We start from the raw sequence: 16,990 nt of genomic DNA on the forward strand, positions 1-16,990 counted from the left end.
GAAGAGCCTTTTAGTCATTGACCCCGCAGGTCCTCCAGAAATCCTCTAGAGCAGTGTTTCCCAAAGTTGGGAGTCCAGCTCTTGTTGGACTACAACTCCCATCATCCTTAGCTAGCCGGTCAGGAATGATGGGAATTGTAGTTCAGCTGGAGACCCAAGTTTGGGAAACACTGCTTTAGAGTAAGGATGAAACTTGACACACTAGGCCTCACCATTCTGTTCGGAGCTGCCCAGAGTGGCTGGGGAAACCCAGCCAGATGGGCGAGGTATAAATACAGTGGTACCTCGGGTTAAGAACTTAATTCGTTCTGGAGATCTGTTCTTAACCTAAAACTGTTCTTAACCTGAGGTACCACTTTAGCTAATGGGGCCTCCTGCTGCCGCCACCACACATTTTCTGTTCTCATCCTGAAGCAAAGTTCTTAACCCGAGGTACTATTTCTGGGTTAGCGGACTCTGTAACCTGAAGCGTCTGTAACCCAAGGTACGACTGTAATAAATTAATATTATTAATACTAGCCACACACACTCTTCTGGGGGGGGGGTTCTGGGCCCACTGCTCAAATTAGGACCCCCCCCCCAAATTTCCCACATTTTTCTTAGGCCTTCCCATCTCTAAACCATGCCTACCTGCTTCACAGATCAAGCCAGGTGTGCGGCAGGTGGAGAGGTGGTTGTGATCCCTGCAATGCAGGGGGTTGGACTAGATGACTCTGAGTGTCCCAGCTCCACAGTTCTACGATTCTAAAGTCGAATTCAGCACACACATCTGCTGATGACGCAGGGAGTTCGTTCCTGCTCTGTGCGGGATTTCAGCATTCAGTTTGGGGTCATTGCATTGTTTTTTTCTGCAGCCATGCTTCTTTGAAACACTTGTTTATACAGTGTTAGATGCTGGCAAATTTCTGGAAGAAAATATTTGGTTGTATAAGTATGATAATGAGTTACAGGTAGGTAGCTGTGTTGGTCTGCCATAGTCAAAACAAAGTTGTCTAAGGTGCTATTGGAAGGATTTTTTTTTTATTTTGTTATGATAATGAGGAAAGAGTTACAAATTTCCAGAACATAGCATTAGCTTAAATTATATACCTAATATATGGGGCTTGGCAATCGGGCAAGTTAAATGGATTCTCTGTGCCCTTACATCTGCAAAAAGATTGATACTGATACACTGGAAAGAGGAAAATATGGCCTCTTTCAGTCAATGGATGGAAGATGTGACAACTTTTGCAGCCCATTAACAGATCACTTGCAGACAAAAGATTATGTGTGGGAAAATGTAATGATATTTGGAACGTACGGTATTTATTGAAACCATTGTGACCCAGGAATCAATGTATATTTGAGGGAAACGGTAAGTTCATCCATTTGTGTATATGTTATATAGCAATTTTAATTATATTTTACTGTCATGTTGTTTTAAAATGTTTTATGTATTCTTTTTCTACTTTAACTCATTGTAATAGTCTTCATAATGATAATAATAATAATAATAATAAAACAAATCTCTCTCCCTCCTTTCTTTGGCTCAGAATTACAAGGAGTTGGAGCTCCTCCGGCGAGTTTACTATGGTGGGGTGCAGCATGACATTCGGAAAGAGGTGTGGCCGTTCTTGCTGGGACACTACAAGTTTGGCATGACCAAGAAGGAGATGGGTCGGGTGAGTACTTCAGGTTATCTTTAGATGCTTGGTAACCGACCTGGTCTTTTTTTGTGGGCGTGGGGGAAGGAGTGTTGCTTGAAGATGCTTTTAAGACAGGGAGGTTCAACGGCAAAGTGTCTCCATTGCACTCTCAGTTCCACCCTGGGCATTTTGAATTACAAAGGGTTGCAGAAGAACTTTTGGCAGCAATCCTGTGCCAAAGGCCAGACAAAGGCCAATCTCGGTTTCTCTAGGGAGGCTTGGTCCTAGATGCATCCTCTGGTGCAGGTTCACCAGATAAGGCAGTGTGGTTCTCAAACTATATTGGTGCCCCATTCCCTTGGTTCTATAAACACATCCCTATCCTATTAAAAACTAAGATCATGGCCACTGGTCCCATCACCTCCTGGCAAATAGAAGGGGAATAAATGGAGGCAGTGAGAGATTTTACTTTCTTGGGTTCCATGATCACTTCAGATGGTGACACGGTCAGGAAATTAAAAGACGCCTGCTTCTTGGGAGAAAAGCAATGACAAACCTAGACAGCATCTTAAAAAGCAGAGACATCACCTTGCCAACAAAGGTCCGTATAGTAAAAGCTATGGTTTTCCCAGTAGTGATGTATGGAAGTGAGAGCTGGACCATAAAGAAGGCTGATCGCCGAAGAATTGATGCTTTTGAATTATGGTGCTGAAGGAGACTCTTGAGAGTCCCATGGACTGCAAGAAGATCAAACCTATCCATTCTTAAGGAAATCAGCCCTGAGTGCTCACTGGAAGGACAGATCCTGAAGCTGAGGCTCCAATACTTTGGCCACCTCATGAGAAGAGAAGACTCCCTGGAAAAGACCCTGATGTTGGGAAAGATTGAGGGGAGAAGGGGACGACAGAGGACGAGATGGTTGGACAGTGTTCTCGAAGCTACTAACATGAGTTTGACCAAACTGCGGGAGGCAGTGGAAGACAGGAGTGCCTGGCGTGCTCTGGTCCATGGGGTCACGAAGAGTTAGACACGACTAAACGACTAAACAACAACAACAACAATCCTATTAAAAAGCATTATTCAGAATTCCATTCTGCACAACCCATTAAGGAAGATAATGATGCAATAAAATACAAAACGCTGACAATTAGCTGCACATTTATTCAAAATGCATTTGAAACCTATTTAAATTAATTAATTCAACAAAATGGATGACCTCGATCCAGCGATAACAGCTTTTCAAAGTCTGAGAGTCATTTACGCCCACTGCCCCCTTACCACTTAGGCAGCCCCTTGGGTAATACCCCCCAAGGGGCAGGAACCACTGAGATACAAAGGGGTTAGAATCATAGAGTTGGAAGGGACCCCAAGGGTCATCTAGCCCAACCCCAAGGGCTGTAGCCCTTCAGCCCCACCCTTCTTTCGTTTTTTTATCCCCCAATCTTTCAGAGAAGCAGCACCTACACTTTGGAACTTTTGGCAAGTCTCCTTCCTCCTAATTTGTCCTGCCCCTGCCTACCCTGGCACATCACTTTAGCACTAATGCTAGCCGGGTGTGGAGTTCACTGTGGCTTCTTGCTGGCTCAGTCTCAGAGCCCTGCAGGTTCAGCTCACAGCACCACTAAGTTGGGCTGAGAAACCTTCTGCTTCCAGTCTGAAGAGTTACAGTCCAGAAACAAGACTGTACCCTGAAGAGACCAGGCCTAACAAAGCCGCCTCATTGTGTATTAGGGTATGTCATTTTAGGGAGCGAAACTTACTTTTTGCAAATTTCTTCAGTGAGGAGTCTTAAAATTAGATTTTTGAGTGTGGGGAATTCAAACCTGGCATTATTTTCGTGATGGGGTAACATTTAGCTTGGTAAATTTGTGTTTGATTAGAAAACCACATAAACAACAGGATAATTGTTTTATTTTTTTGGCATCAAAACCTTTACCCGCCCCAGAGGTAACATAGAAATTGTTTCCCTGAGGGTGCACCAGTCTCCTAGAGTGGGTTTGGTGATGTCTTGCTGGTTTCCTTCCCCTACAAGAGATAAGGTAGGGGATCTGCTTCTGAGCAGCACTCATGAAAATAGCAAAAAGTGTGGGTCACTGTGCAGACCCAGCTTGTGCTTATATTTATCTCCAGGGTTATGAATTAAAATAATGAATTGTTTAAAATATAAAAAGCACATGAACCGCTCCTGAAAACCAAATAATTTTAATTGTACCTTCTGAAAATGTCAGGTAATGCTCGCTACAACAACATATAAGTGAAAGTACAATGTGTATGCAACCCTCCAGCATCTCTCTACAGCGAACCAAAATGTAATTATTCCCTAGGTGGGAGTGACAAACGATGGTTATAATTGACAATAGATGTGCAACAGGAAGAATCTACCCAGAGCTCACTGGCGGAGATTAAGATGCTAATGACAAATGAATGATCGTCTGCAGAGTCCTGAAGTTTCTCATTTCTGTCCAAGGAGAGAAATGGGAACAGCTGCAGGCTGCAAGGTCAGCGTGACCTTGGGGTTTTTGGCCAGAAACAAGTGTGCAGATAAAGTCTGGAGGAGGAGGACAGTTTGCCTCTTTTTCCCAGCCTGCTAGCCCCCTCCTCTTTTTCTTGCAGCTAAGATAAGATTAGTGGCGAGTCAAAGAGCGACTCTCAGGGTTCTGAAAGCTTTCATTTGGCGATGTTGCCCAACCCTGGGCCCCCTTCTCTCCCACCAGAACCTCGGGTGCGCATGGACAAGACGAGTTTATAATTCAGGAGCGTTTCGGGCTCAAAACTCCCATCAGTGTGGCCAATTGGTCCATGAGGCAGCAAAATCCTGTGGGTCGGCGCCTGACCTGCCACTGCCACCACAGAAGTGAGGAAAAGTGCCGGCAGTGGCGTTCAATGAGATTCTGCTGGAAGCTGCCACCTCAGGGCTGAGGTAGCAGGAGGCAGCAGGTTCCTGTTTTGCCTCAGGCGGCGAAATGGGACGGGCCGCCCCGTTATAGTCCAGCAATCTCTGGAAGGCCACAGGCTTCCCATCCCTGACTTGGGAGAAAAAGCTAAGAATTGCTGCAGGAGAGGCGTGCAAGACTCCCCCAGTCACTTTTGGGAGAGCTGAGGCCGCAGTGGTGATGGATTGCAGTGGAGCTGAGGAAACAGTGGATCCTGGACTAGAGTGAAGACTTCAGAAGATTTGAAAGGCACCTGAGGAGAAGTTAAGCCTTCATTTAAAGCCCTCTGAGAAAGCTTGCGAGTTAATTTCAATGGTGTTAACAAGGGTACTTGGCTTAAGGTTGTTGTCTAAGGCAGGAGTGGAGAACCTGTGGCTCTCCAGAGGTTGCTGGACTACAACTCCCATCATCCCTCAATACTGGCCAGGCAGGCTGGGACTGATGGGAGTTGTAGTCCAGCATCGTCTGAAGAGCCTCAGCTTTCCCTGTTGTGAAAACCTTTCAGAACCCCCCCTTTTTTTGTAATGCACACGGTATATATTTTTTATTTGTTCTGTCTTGTTTTCTACGTGGATACTATTTCTTGTTTCCTTCTTTTTGTGTGTGTCTTATCTCACTCTATGCACTTGTAATTTTGTACTTTTGATTTTTTTTTAATAAAGAATATATATATTTAAATGAAAACCTGCAGAGGTTTCCCAAGGCCTTTCCAGAGATGACTTCCTGACAGCCTTTCCCCCCTTCCTTTCTGAAGGTTGACGAGGAAATTGCGCTCAGGTATCAGAAAGTGATGGCCGAGTGGAAAGCCTGCGAGGTGATTGTGAAGCTTCGGGAGAAGGAGTCTCAAACAGCCACCAAATTCTCCTCTGGCAGCAGCATAGACAGCCACGTCCAGCGGTTGATCCACAGGGACTCCACCATCAGCAACGATGTAAGGCAATGTGCCTTGTTCTACATACCTCTTTGCTGTGACATAATGCAGAGAGCCTTGCTGGGTCAGACCGAAGGTCCATAAATCTAGACCAGGGGTCAGCAACTAGAGGCCTGAGAGCCCCAGTTGGCCTGAGGCCTAATTTCATTTGGCCATTGCTCTAGTTTCATGCAGGTGCAAAAGAAGGGAATGAGAATGGGGAGAAAGAGGTGGCACAGAGAGGGAGAGGGAACAGGGTACCCTGCCCATCATTGGCTCTGGCTCTGGACCCCCATCTAGGCCCATCCCCAGCCTGCTTGCAGCCTCTCCCCCAGCAGATTGATTTGATTTTGATTTGATTTATTATATTTCTGTGCCGTTTTTCATCCAAGTTCTAGTCACCACACCATGGCAGTTTTAAGGTCCAAAATAGTTTACTGCTGCGGAAGATAAGGCTTCAGCAATACAGTTCTGGACGTTGATTTATACATAAAGCTTGTAGCCTTTGCAGATACAGATATATACAAGTAGAAAGCGTTTCTGTTGCTCCAGCAGTTCCAAAACGTAACACAGACTCTGACTCATGGGCGGGACTCATGGACTGACAAATGAGCTGACATGCCTTAATCACTTATATAGATGGTACTGGGCCATTGCCATAACAACTGGCTTGGCTGACCTTGGACCTCTTGCCTTATCTCATACATGGGGTGTTTTGTGCCCATGAAATAAATTCACCCCTTCCTCCATGTCCGGTTCTTCCAACTGTATCAGGTGGTGCTTCAGACCTTCACCTTCCTGCTGTCTTCGTTTAATCCTTCCTTACTTTCATGATAAACATCTTGCCCTTCAGGTGTTTATATCCGTCGATGAAATGGACTCGGTAGAGCGAGACCTGAAGGTTCAGGAAGACCCATCTTTGACCGGGGGCTGCAGCGATGCGCCAACAGTCATTGTGGCCGTGGAGCAGCAGCAGTCGGTAGAATTTGACTCCCCCGACTCCGGGCTCCCGTCCTCCCGGAATTACTCCGTCACGTCGGGCATCCTGTCCAGCATTGATGACGGGCAGAGTGTCTGCTTTGAGGACGGGGCTGAGGAGGAAGCTGGCTCCGATCCACAGAGGCAAGATTCTGACCAGGATCCTCAAGCCAAGGGCTCGGAACCTCAGGACTTAGTAACTGAGGAACAGCTCTGTTCTCAGATGGACTGTAAGGAACCTGCAGAGGAGGCCATATCTGTGTGTTCTGCGTCTTATACGGTAGGTAAGAGGGACCCTGTAGAGATGGGCAACTGGTGGGCCTTCAAATGTTGCCGGACTACAACTCCCATCATCCCTGACCATTGGCCTTGCTGGCTCAGGCTGATGGGGCTTGGAGTCCCAACAGCATCTAGAGAGAGCCACAGCTTCACTCTTCCATCCTACTCTCTTGGACAGCCCTGAATACTGCATTTTGGTGATCCAAAAAGTCTGAACCCTTTAGGTCTGTTTCATTGGGCCCTGCCATCTCCTGCCCTCTCCCCCCCCCCCCCGAACTTAAAACAATGCCCTCTTTTTTGGCAGGGCATATTGCAAAGTTAAACAAAGCTGAACATATTTTAACAAAGTTAAAAATCAACAAAACTTTTGAAAAGAAATATAAGCATCTCAATCTTGAGTCTGGATAGACAGGCCTCAACGGAAGAATTCTCAGCAGGCATCTAAAGCAATATAGTGTTGCTTAGAGGAATGACTCTGTAAGTTCTGCAGGTTGAGGAGTATGTGCCCATAACTGGGGTGCTGTTGCAGAGAAGGCCCTGCGCCCAGTGGCCTCAATAAGCGAGGGTGCCTGAAGCAGGGCCTCCACTGAAGAGCTCAGCAAATGGGTGTTTTTATGGGAGAAAAGGGTCCAGTTGATTTGCTGTCTCCTCACAAGGGTTGCTCTTGCACTTGAACACAGAATGAAATAAGCCGTGTTCCTGATGTAAATGAATTACTGGGATGCATTAGATGAGGGGCAGTCAACCTTTTTGTACCTACCGCCCAGAAATGCATCGTTCTTGATGGTGAAATTTCCTTACCAACCACCAGTGCTTGATGGAAGGAGGATTCAGCTTGTGCCGTAGAACCCCCAGCCGCCCACCCAGAATCCTGAAACGCCCACTAGTGGGCGGTAGGGACCAGGTTGACAACCCCTGCATTAGCTCAAAGTTGGGGAACCTTAGACCTGGTCCGGGGGGGGGACCTTCATATGCTATGTTTTGACAGATCTGCATCAATCACACTGAATTGCAGAACTGAGTAGGTCCCTCACAGAATTCCCAAAGGAATTCTAAGATACTAGTCCTCATGTTGGCTGTAGAGAAAGAATGAAATGCAATGAAAAATGCATTTGAACCTCTTGGGTTTTTTTGGGTGGTGGTGGTTAAAAGCCTTTTTTTGCTCTCTTCCCCCCATCACAGAAGGCAATTAATAAATCAGTGATGATTATAATAAATAAAATTTAGTAGTGGTGTGTGTGTGTGTGTTTAAAACATACTCAAGTTTCCAAAATATCAGATTGCAACAGAGAAGTCGTGTTTTATTCAGCAACACCTCTGTGACGTGTACTTGTATCTTCCAGATAGAAATGTTGGACACTGTTGCCTTAAACTTGCACAGAATCGATAAAGACGTACAGAGGTGTGATCGGAATTATTGGTATTTCACCGCTGAGAACCTGGAGAAACTACGGAACATTATGTGCAGGTAAGGCTCCCAGGCGTGGAGTCTGGGATTCAGCAGGGGTAGAGCCTGACAGTTTGAGGGCGGAGCCTGTTGGAGCAAGGGGCGGAGCTTGGGAGAGCTACAGAAGCGAATAATGATAATATAGTTCGAAAACCCAGTTAGGAGAATAAAATTCAAATTTTCAGGAGGACGTTCCAAGTTCAGAGAAGCTTCTTGAGAACCTTCTTCCAGTTTGTTTCACCTCAACCGAAGTTCCAAGCTGCATTTTGCAAATTTGCCCTTTAATCGGAAGCAGTTCATTTAAGAGACGTTTCAAGCGTATGACTCCATTTCTCTTCCCTCTGTTGCAGTTATGTTTGGGAACATTTAGACGTTGGCTACGTCCAAGGAATGTGTGACCTCCTGGCTCCACTCATGGTTATACTCGACAAAGGTTAGAAGTCTTCATGGTATCTGTGCAGCCCCATATAAAAATATATATTCATTTATACCACAGTTGCACGTTCATGCTAATCCATAGTTTACCTTAGCTTACAATGACGTAAGCTATCCCAAAGCCACCTTTTCTGATTATTCAATTTATCAGGGGTGGATGCAGAATCTTCCTGGATTTACTAGAAGTTACTAGAATATTCTCGTGCTTTCTGGACAAAGCATGTCCACAGCTGTTGTTATTCTTAGAGTCCTGTAAGAACTCAAGGTCAGTGCTTAGAGACAGAGATATAAACCTGCCACTGAGCGCTGCCTGAATTCTTCGGCGTCTTCTTTCTCTCTCTCTATTTTGGTTTCTGTATATACCTTGTGTTTTTGCTTCTGCAAAATTGAGGTTTTTGCCTTGTTGGGGATTCCAGAAAGTTTCTGTATGCTTTTAAAAACCTCAGTAAACTTTTACTGAAGAACTCTGCCTGTGTGTTTTACTCCTTTGTACTCTACACGAAGATGAACTTCCATTACTCTGCTGATTTTGGCCTGTGCTCTGCAGTTGCCCAGTTATGGAGACACCAGTTGGCTGGATTTGGCCAACTGACACAATTCTATTCTAAATACAACTGATTGATGGACTTCTTCTGCGTGAGAGAGAAAATGAACTTGTAATATCTGGAACTGAAGTTTGAAGAAATATTGGTATACAGAATGGTTGGCTGTTAATGAGTGAATACTATATTTAGCTGCAGGACAGAGAACTGAAAGTATTTTATCTTTCTTTATTCTTTTCTCTCTCCTTTCCCTTTTTTTCTGTCTTCCTTTATTTCTTTCTTCTTCTTTCTGTCTCCATTCCTTTTTAGATCAAGCATTTCTTTTCTGGGTATTATATAATAGATACTTTGCATGGAGCATGAATTTTTGTATATCTATGGGCAAGTATCAATAAATATTTTTTTTACAAATAAATAAATACAGCTGATGGATGTACTGGTTCACAGTTCAAGCCTAAACATGTCTACTCGGAAGTAAGTAAATGGGACTTACTTCTAGGCAAGTGGGGTTAGGATTGCAGCCTTAGATTGCCACTTTAAACGCTAGGGAGTGAGCCCCATTGAACGCAGCAGGGTTTACATCTGAGTAAACATGTATAATAGGATTGCACTGTTTCTTGATTAAAAAGCAGATTTACCCTTTGAAAAAGCATTGCTTCACTCTTCTTTTAAATTAACATCTGTCTGCGTTTGATTTCAGACGAGTTGGCTTACAGTTGCTTCACCCATCTCATGAAGAGAATGAGTCAAAATTTCCCTAACGGAGGTGCCATGGACACACATTTTGCAAACATGAGGTCCCTGATCCAGGTGGGGCTTTGCATGACTATGTTAAAAAAAAATGTTTAACTGTCCTGTTCCGTCCATTTGAAGCTGAAGGCAGTTTAGCAAAATTAAAATGGGCACAAAACTAAAGACTGAAATCAAATTAAATACAATCCACCAAACGACAGCACTAAACCAATGATTTGCTGCCCACAATTAAAGCCCCCCCCAAGCTTTAGTGCAGCTGGTGCTCTCCAGATGTTTTTGACTACAGGGGTCATGGAGCATGTGCAGAAGGCCTCAGGAGCGATCCCCAGCATCTCCTGTAGAAACGGGAGACGCTTCTCTGAAATCCTGCTACCAATCATTGTAGACAGTTCTGACCTACATGAATCAATACCCAGCCACCGATATAAGATAGCTTTCTGTGTTCCCATCACCCCTAGCAAGCTCTGGCTGATGGGAGCTGTAGTCTCAAACATTTGTCGGGCACCAGGTTGGCAGACTTAGTCAATGGCACAGAATTTGCCTGGCACTTAAAGGCCAAATGAGGCTTGATCCCTCCTTCAGTCTCCGGGAAGAACTCTGGGACAGACATCCCATTTGTCCAATAGCCCTGCTGTTGATCTTGTAGCGGCACTGGCTGCAGATTTTGGGCCATTGGGCAGGATGGCATCACTGCCACCCATTTGCTTGCCTTCTCCCTCTGGGCCCCATCAGCACATGGGTAAAAACCCAGAGGTGCGCGAGCTTCGCGTGGCCCTCATACTGTATCTGGTTCCCAGCTCACAAGCGCGGTGTCTCCCATTTCTTCCCATTATCTCTGCACAGAGGAGGTTCAACCACGGAGCGTGGCAGCTAGAGTGGCCTAGAATCCTTTGGAAAGATGCTCTAGCCGGCACACTCCGTGGTCAGGCATCTGAGTGCAGATGGGCATCCTCTGCTCAGTTTCCTCTCTGGACACCTGGCAGACCAGAGCTGAGGACGGTGGGGAGGGAGGAGCTGGAGCAGCTCCCCACCTCTGCTGTCTCTGGGCAGGGGGCCCGTTCCTATGGGAACAGTGCAATTCTTCTGACTTTTCAGCGCATCTCCCTAAAAGGGGGAAAGCTCTGCAGCAGGGTTGTGAAGGCAGCTCAAACGCCTCCCTGGGACTTACTTCTGAGTAGACACATGCATGAGATCAGGCCAGCAGGTCTGGAAGAAGGGAAGGTTAGGGCAGGGAGGTGTCTGCAAACTTAAATCCGGAAGAGATAATGCGCTTGGCTGGAAGAGATAATGAACGATGGTTGACTGGGGTTCGTGTGAGGGGAAGAATGGATGCCAAAGGGTGGAAAGAGAGGAGATTGTAGAGGAGAGTGGCACAGAGAGAGAGAGAGAGAACGTGTGAAGAAGGGCATTGTGGGAAATTAAGATGGCCCCCAGTGCCAGTCAGAGCACTTGGTTGGGATTCTGTTTCAATGTGGTGGCCAGCTGGGAGCCCATCATCTGCCAAAGGTTGCCAGGTTCTGACGCGGACCCTGAGCTGCAGCCCCTTCACCGAAAAAAGCCTTGTGGCACCTTAGGAATCAAGTGTCCTACCTCCTTCTGCCTTGAGCTCCCCAGCTCTTCTGGGTTGGAGGCCCAATAATCTCACCTGACGGTCCGGCCATGGTAGGTGTTGGCCTGCTCCCAAATCTTCCGGTTCAAAATCCTGAGACCTTGCAAGCCCCTGATTGCACAGCTGTATTGTAGCTCGGATATCTGTGTTGTCAAATATTTAAAACTGGAACTCATTTTTGTCTCTGTGTTGGTGTTGTTGTTTTCAAATTTCCCCCCCAAAGATTCTCGATTCCGAACTCTTTGAACTGATGCACCAGAATGGGGATTACACTCACTTCTACTTTTGCTACCGCTGGTTTCTGCTGGATTTTAAGAGAGGTAAAGATACTTGAGCCACATATTGATCATGGGACCAAAAGGGTTGGGTGGCATCTTGGGAGTCATCTAGTCTGACCCCAACGTGCGCTTAGTGCAAATTCTGCCATTTCAGGATGCAGCAACAGCATCCCCGGCAGGTGACCCCTCCAAGTCTAAAGATGCCATTACAGATTATTTTTATTAGTCTTAATTTTTCCCCCAGGGGAGGGTGGGGGGGGAGGATTAATGTCATCAAGAAAACTGTTGTGACCATGATGCGCTTGAGTAACAGGATGCTCTCTGCAATGTTTGTTCCTTCTCTTCAGAATTGTTGTACGAGGATGTTTTTACAGTGTGGGAAGTTATTTGGGCAGCAAAGCACATCTCTTCAGAACATTTTGTCCTTTTCATTGCCTTAGCACTGGTAGAGGCCTACCGAGAGATTATCCGCGATAACAACATGGACTTTACTGATATCATCAAGTTTTTTAATGGTAAGGGAGCCGAGCTCAATACAATTTCACTCTCTTTTTCTATTCTTTTATCAAGGACTTCGATGTTGTTCAGTTTAAGATTGCAGGTGTTTAGGGAAAGCTTTTCATTTGTTTGTTTAGGAAGCAAGGGATTTGTGCAGAGGGAGGACAGGAGTAGATCAGAATTCAGTCCCGATCCTCTGTATTTTGGAAAGCTGCCTATTTTTCCACCTGTTCTCTGTGGTTGGGCATGATAGTTCCTGAGACACAGGAGCAGGTTTTTGTCTGTGTTCAGATACCACCACACACCATTAAGGCGGCAGACCAAACCTTTCAGAACAACTTGAGATTTTCACCAAATTTGGTGTGATGGTTCCTGAGATCCAGGAGCAAACATTTGTCTGTTTTTGGATACAACCCAGTGCCACCCTGAATCAAGAGAGCAGGTTGCAGCTTTAAAATTGCGCTTCTAATAATTTTTTGGTTGTTTGTTTTGTTTCTTAAAATGCCTGAGCAACGGCAGGTACGAGGCTTCCACGTGGAAATAAAGCAATGCTTTCCTTTCTGATTATTCTCATCTCAAGCTGAAAGCTGTGCACTTGTTCCTGGGATGAACTGCACCAGAGTACAGAAGGGGCTCCTGTGATGGGAGTGTTGCTGTGCAACAAGAAAAAGGCACACTCTGCATCTCAGCAGGGTCAGCGTCCTAGTCTAGCATTTTCCTTGACATGGAACTTTTCCGAAAATGGGGCTGTTGGGTTTTTCTTTGTAGTTTCCAGGTGAAGATAGCTCAGTGGTTAATGTGAATCGCTACATGCAGGCAAGGAGTGTATCTGTTTTATCTGTTTTCTGCGTGGGCTTAAGAGCCATATCTTTAATTGGCGAACAGGAGCTGGAAGAGCAGCTGTTTTGGCACAGCGTTTTTAACTGATAAGAAACACTTAGAAGGCCATCTCGACCCAAGGGTGCTCTGCAGTTTTAACATGGCCATTACATGAGCACGCAGTGCTTCAGTTAAAGCATCCAGAACTCCATTGCCAAATTTAGTCCAGAAAACGATGCTATGGACTATTGTGACTCGGCAAGGTGGGCCGGGTAACCGCAACTTGACTATGGCAAGAAGAAATTATTCTGTCTTACATGGACAGCTCTGGTCCTCTAAGTTGCAAGTGTGCAAGTAATGGGGCTGGAATAGCCTTATCCCAAACAAGGTTTTGCTGCATATTCCTCTAGTGAAAGCTTAGCTAACTGGTCAATTGAGCTTGCTAGGAGCTGATATGCAAATTGAGGGCACAAGGAGAAGGGGATGACATGGTTGGACAGTGTTATGGAAGCTACTAACATGACCAAACTGCAGGAGGCAGTGGAAGACAGGAGTTCCTGGCGTGCTCTGGACCATGGGGCCACGAAGAGTCGGACACGACTAAATGACTAAACAACAACAAGAAGGAGCTGATAGATACACTAGTGGCTAAAATTGTGGAAATCGTTTGGAAAAAGTGTATTTCTGAGGTTTGAAAAAGGAAGCTGCATATCAACTAAACTGCGTATCAACTAAAAAAAGCTGCATATCAAACTAAGTTGTGCTTCCTTTTTCTGGTTATTTGGCAATAACTTTTGATAGAATATAGATAAGTGAACAAACTTTGTTGCATTACATTCTTCATAAAATTATCTTTCCATTGATATATAATTTTATGGTATTACTCCCAAAAAAAAATAAAAATGGTGTTATGAGCCAACAAACCTCAGAAATACACTTTTTGCAAATGGTTTCCACAATTTTGGCCACTAGTGTATACTCCCAGGCAATCTCAGCTTCCTCCACACACTTTTGCCTCTGGCTCCTCGCACTACTGGTCCTCCCCCTCCTCTTACTTCTGTTGTTGTATGTTTTGTGCAGAAATGGCAGAGCACCACAACGCGCAGGAGATCCTGAAGATCGCGAGAGATCTGGTCTGCAAAGTGCAAACGCTGATCGAGAACAAGTGAGAGCAGTCGCAGAGGAGGAACTGAGAGGGTTTGCCTGAGGCGACGACAGCAGCAACAACTGCAACCTGGCCTGCCCCCTTTTAGGGGGAGGAAGGGGGAACGAGAATTTGCCTGCACTTGTCACTTCAATTAATGGTTTACTGGCACCTTCTTCCATGTAATAATGTTTGTAAATACCTGAGAGAGTTCTTTCCAGGAGAAGAAAAAGCACACAGGAAAAACAAGGAAAAACTCCCACTAGGAGTTGAGGTTGTGTGTTGGTGTGTGTGTGTGTGTGCGCACACACACACACGAGAGTCTTTGCTGCAGACTCTGTATTTCAGGGCCAAAAAATATTTGTGTGTCTTTCGTTTCTCCGGTTTGTTGCGTTGAGTTTCCCAGCACTGGGATGGTCAAAGGGTGGCCAGCATGGGCAGAAGGGAGACTGATGTGTGTGCCCCCCACTGTAATTTGTGCAAAGCCTCGTCCGTCTTCGAGCCCACCTACCCACTTGCAGGAAATCCTTCCCGACGCCCCACCTTCTCGCCAGTATTTCAAGAGCATCTCTCTGTCCTAAGCGAGCAGCATCTATGACAAGCTGCGCCAAATTCTGTGATGAGGTCGGGCATAGACCGAGGTGGGGCATCCTTCTGAGGTTGCGCATAGACCAAGGACTTTATGCCGGAAAATGAGCCTGTACTTCTCTGAAGCGTGTCTGCAAACTGGAGAGCCCCATCTCCTCCCAGCGTTTGCGGCACGGCGGAAGCTCTGTGGAAGTTAAGCACCAAAAAAACAGGCTTCCCTCTACTTATGCCACCCCTATGAAGCATTTGATCCTGAAGTGTTTGGCCCTGAACGGGGAAACCATGATAACCAGCCACGGACAGAGAAAGCTCACCGAAAAATAGTGGGAAAAGGAAGGCAGCAGGCAGGTAGTCCCGGTTTTTTCTGCACAACAATGAGGGCTAAGAACCTTGATTTTTCTTTTTCTTTTAAAAAAGAAAACAACCAGCCAGCCAGCCAAACTGTGGAGCCCAACGAGGTGCTGAATTCTACAAATGCATGAAATAATTATGTATTCTTGCCCTGGTTTCCTGCTCTGTTGCCTGTTTGAGGATCTTTCAGTTTTTATGCTGCCTCGTTGTTCTTCAGCTTTTTCTGTTATATAGACCGTTGCAGGATTTAACCCAGTACTCTTAACTGCTGGAGAAACAGACATGGGAGGTGGGGCAGCTAGCCCCCAAAGCATCGCTGACTTCCAGCTAGTTGGGTTTGTTTTGTTCCTTTTCCTTTGGAATGCAATAGAGGGGAAAGTCTTAAATCAGGAAACGGACTCTCTCTCTTTTTTTGGCTAATGCTGGCATGCTCACACGGTTTGTCCCTTAGTCCTGTCGTTTTTTCTCTCTCTTCCTTGTGCCAAGTTAAGTGTTCGAAACATGCATGGTTCTGCCAGACAGTGTCGCAGGCGAGGAAACCGCTTTTCCGATTTTGTGTGCATTTTCATTCAGTTGAAAGGTGAAGAAGTCTTTTAAAATCCCCAAAACGCCCTGGGGTCTCCCTTTAAAGCCCTGATGGGTTCATCCATGTTTAAAAAATGAAAACACAGTGCACTACATTTTTGGAGAATGTATTATATACGACACTTTACTATGTAAAAAAAACACACACACAGAAAAAGGAAACACAAAAAAGAAAATTAACGAATTTAACTGTGCAAACTTTGTTGTACCTGTTTATTATAATGTTTCTGCATAATAGTATTTTATGAATATTGTGTACTGCCTTATTTTTGTCAGGAGCAGAATATTTTCTTTATTGCTCAAGAGTTTATTTATCTTTTAAGTGCAACCAATGGATTAAAAGAAAATACATATTGTCAAAGCTTTTCCTAATGAGTAAAAGTTTTCTTTGTCGCTCATAAAACGACAACAATGACCCTGTAAGAATGGAAGTGTGACTTTGCCACCTCAGACCAAAAGTTACATCTAGGCCAGACTTCCTACAGTGGACAAGCAACTGCCTCCCTTGGCAACAAGGGTCATAACGTCTGACAATGGAGACTCCATTCAAATTATTGTGGTTTCTTATTCTCCTTGTTTGTTGCTTGTTACCAAAAGTGTCCAGCGAGACTCCAGCACATTTAAATATATTAATATAAATGGGTCATACTATAAAAATGCAACAACCCCCATAATAATCAGCCACAAGAAGGTTTGGCCCCCACACTAGTAGCCACAAACAACATCTTGCTGAGGTGAGCATTCCAGAGACAGGGGGCCACCACTGAAAAGGCTCTTCTCCTGTGTCACCACCCTCCATGCCTCCCTTGGAGACATAGAAAATGGCCTCAGAAGGAGGTCTAAACATCTGGGCAGGTTCATCTCTTGAGGCGCGTTTCAGAAGATAACGTGGTCCTGAGCTGTAATTAGCTCTATTGCTCAAAAGCAGCATTTTGAATTGTCAGTCGCCGTTTCGACAGCACTGGTGGTTCTGTGATCTGCTTGGCTCGAATTGTGTCAGCCGCCAGGACGGCCATGTTCTGCGCTCCTCAAAGGCCGCTTTCAAAGGCAGCCCCATGCAGAGTGCAGTGCAGTAGTCCAACCCTGAGGTCATCATACCAGAGTCCTGCTTGAGCCAACCAAAGCAAATTGGCTTATTTAGGCCAGCACACTGTTCTTGGCAGGTGGCGCTGTGGGTTAAACCAGAGCCTAGGACTTGCCGATCAGAAGGTTGGCG

The 16,990-nt window shown here is 45.5% G+C and overlaps 1 protein-coding gene across 8 annotated transcripts in view; it reads left to right on the forward strand.

The window, feature by feature from the left end:
* The window catches only part of SGSM2 (small G protein signaling modulator 2), an 81,928-nt gene extending 65,980 nt beyond the window's left edge, over positions 1–15,948 (forward strand). For 7 of the 8 annotated variants that reach the window (XM_080982820.1, XM_080982822.1, XM_080982821.1 and 4 more), the window contains 9 exons: positions 1,533–1,661; positions 5,313–5,489; positions 6,322–6,726; positions 8,069–8,193; positions 8,523–8,605; positions 9,850–9,959; positions 11,735–11,831; positions 12,137–12,304; positions 14,187–15,948. In XM_080982820.1, coding sequence (XP_080838946.1) covers positions 1,533–1,661; positions 5,313–5,489; positions 6,322–6,726; positions 8,069–8,193; positions 8,523–8,605; positions 9,850–9,959; positions 11,735–11,831; positions 12,137–12,304; positions 14,187–14,275 — 1,383 coding nt within the window. In that variant the 3' untranslated portion in view covers positions 14,276–15,948. The remainder of the gene's footprint in view (positions 1–1,532; positions 1,662–5,312; positions 5,490–6,321; positions 6,727–8,068; positions 8,194–8,522; positions 8,606–9,849; positions 9,960–11,734; positions 11,832–12,136; positions 12,305–14,186) is intronic. The other variant, XM_080982825.1, reaches the window with a different exon arrangement.
* The last annotated feature ends 1,042 nt before the right edge of the window (positions 15,949–16,990 follow it).

This window comes from Podarcis pityusensis (genome assembly GCF_964106645.2).
Source record: "Podarcis pityusensis genome assembly, chromosome: 15".
In the NCBI taxonomy this organism is placed as follows: domain Eukaryota; kingdom Metazoa; phylum Chordata; class Lepidosauria; order Squamata; family Lacertidae; genus Podarcis; species Podarcis pityusensis.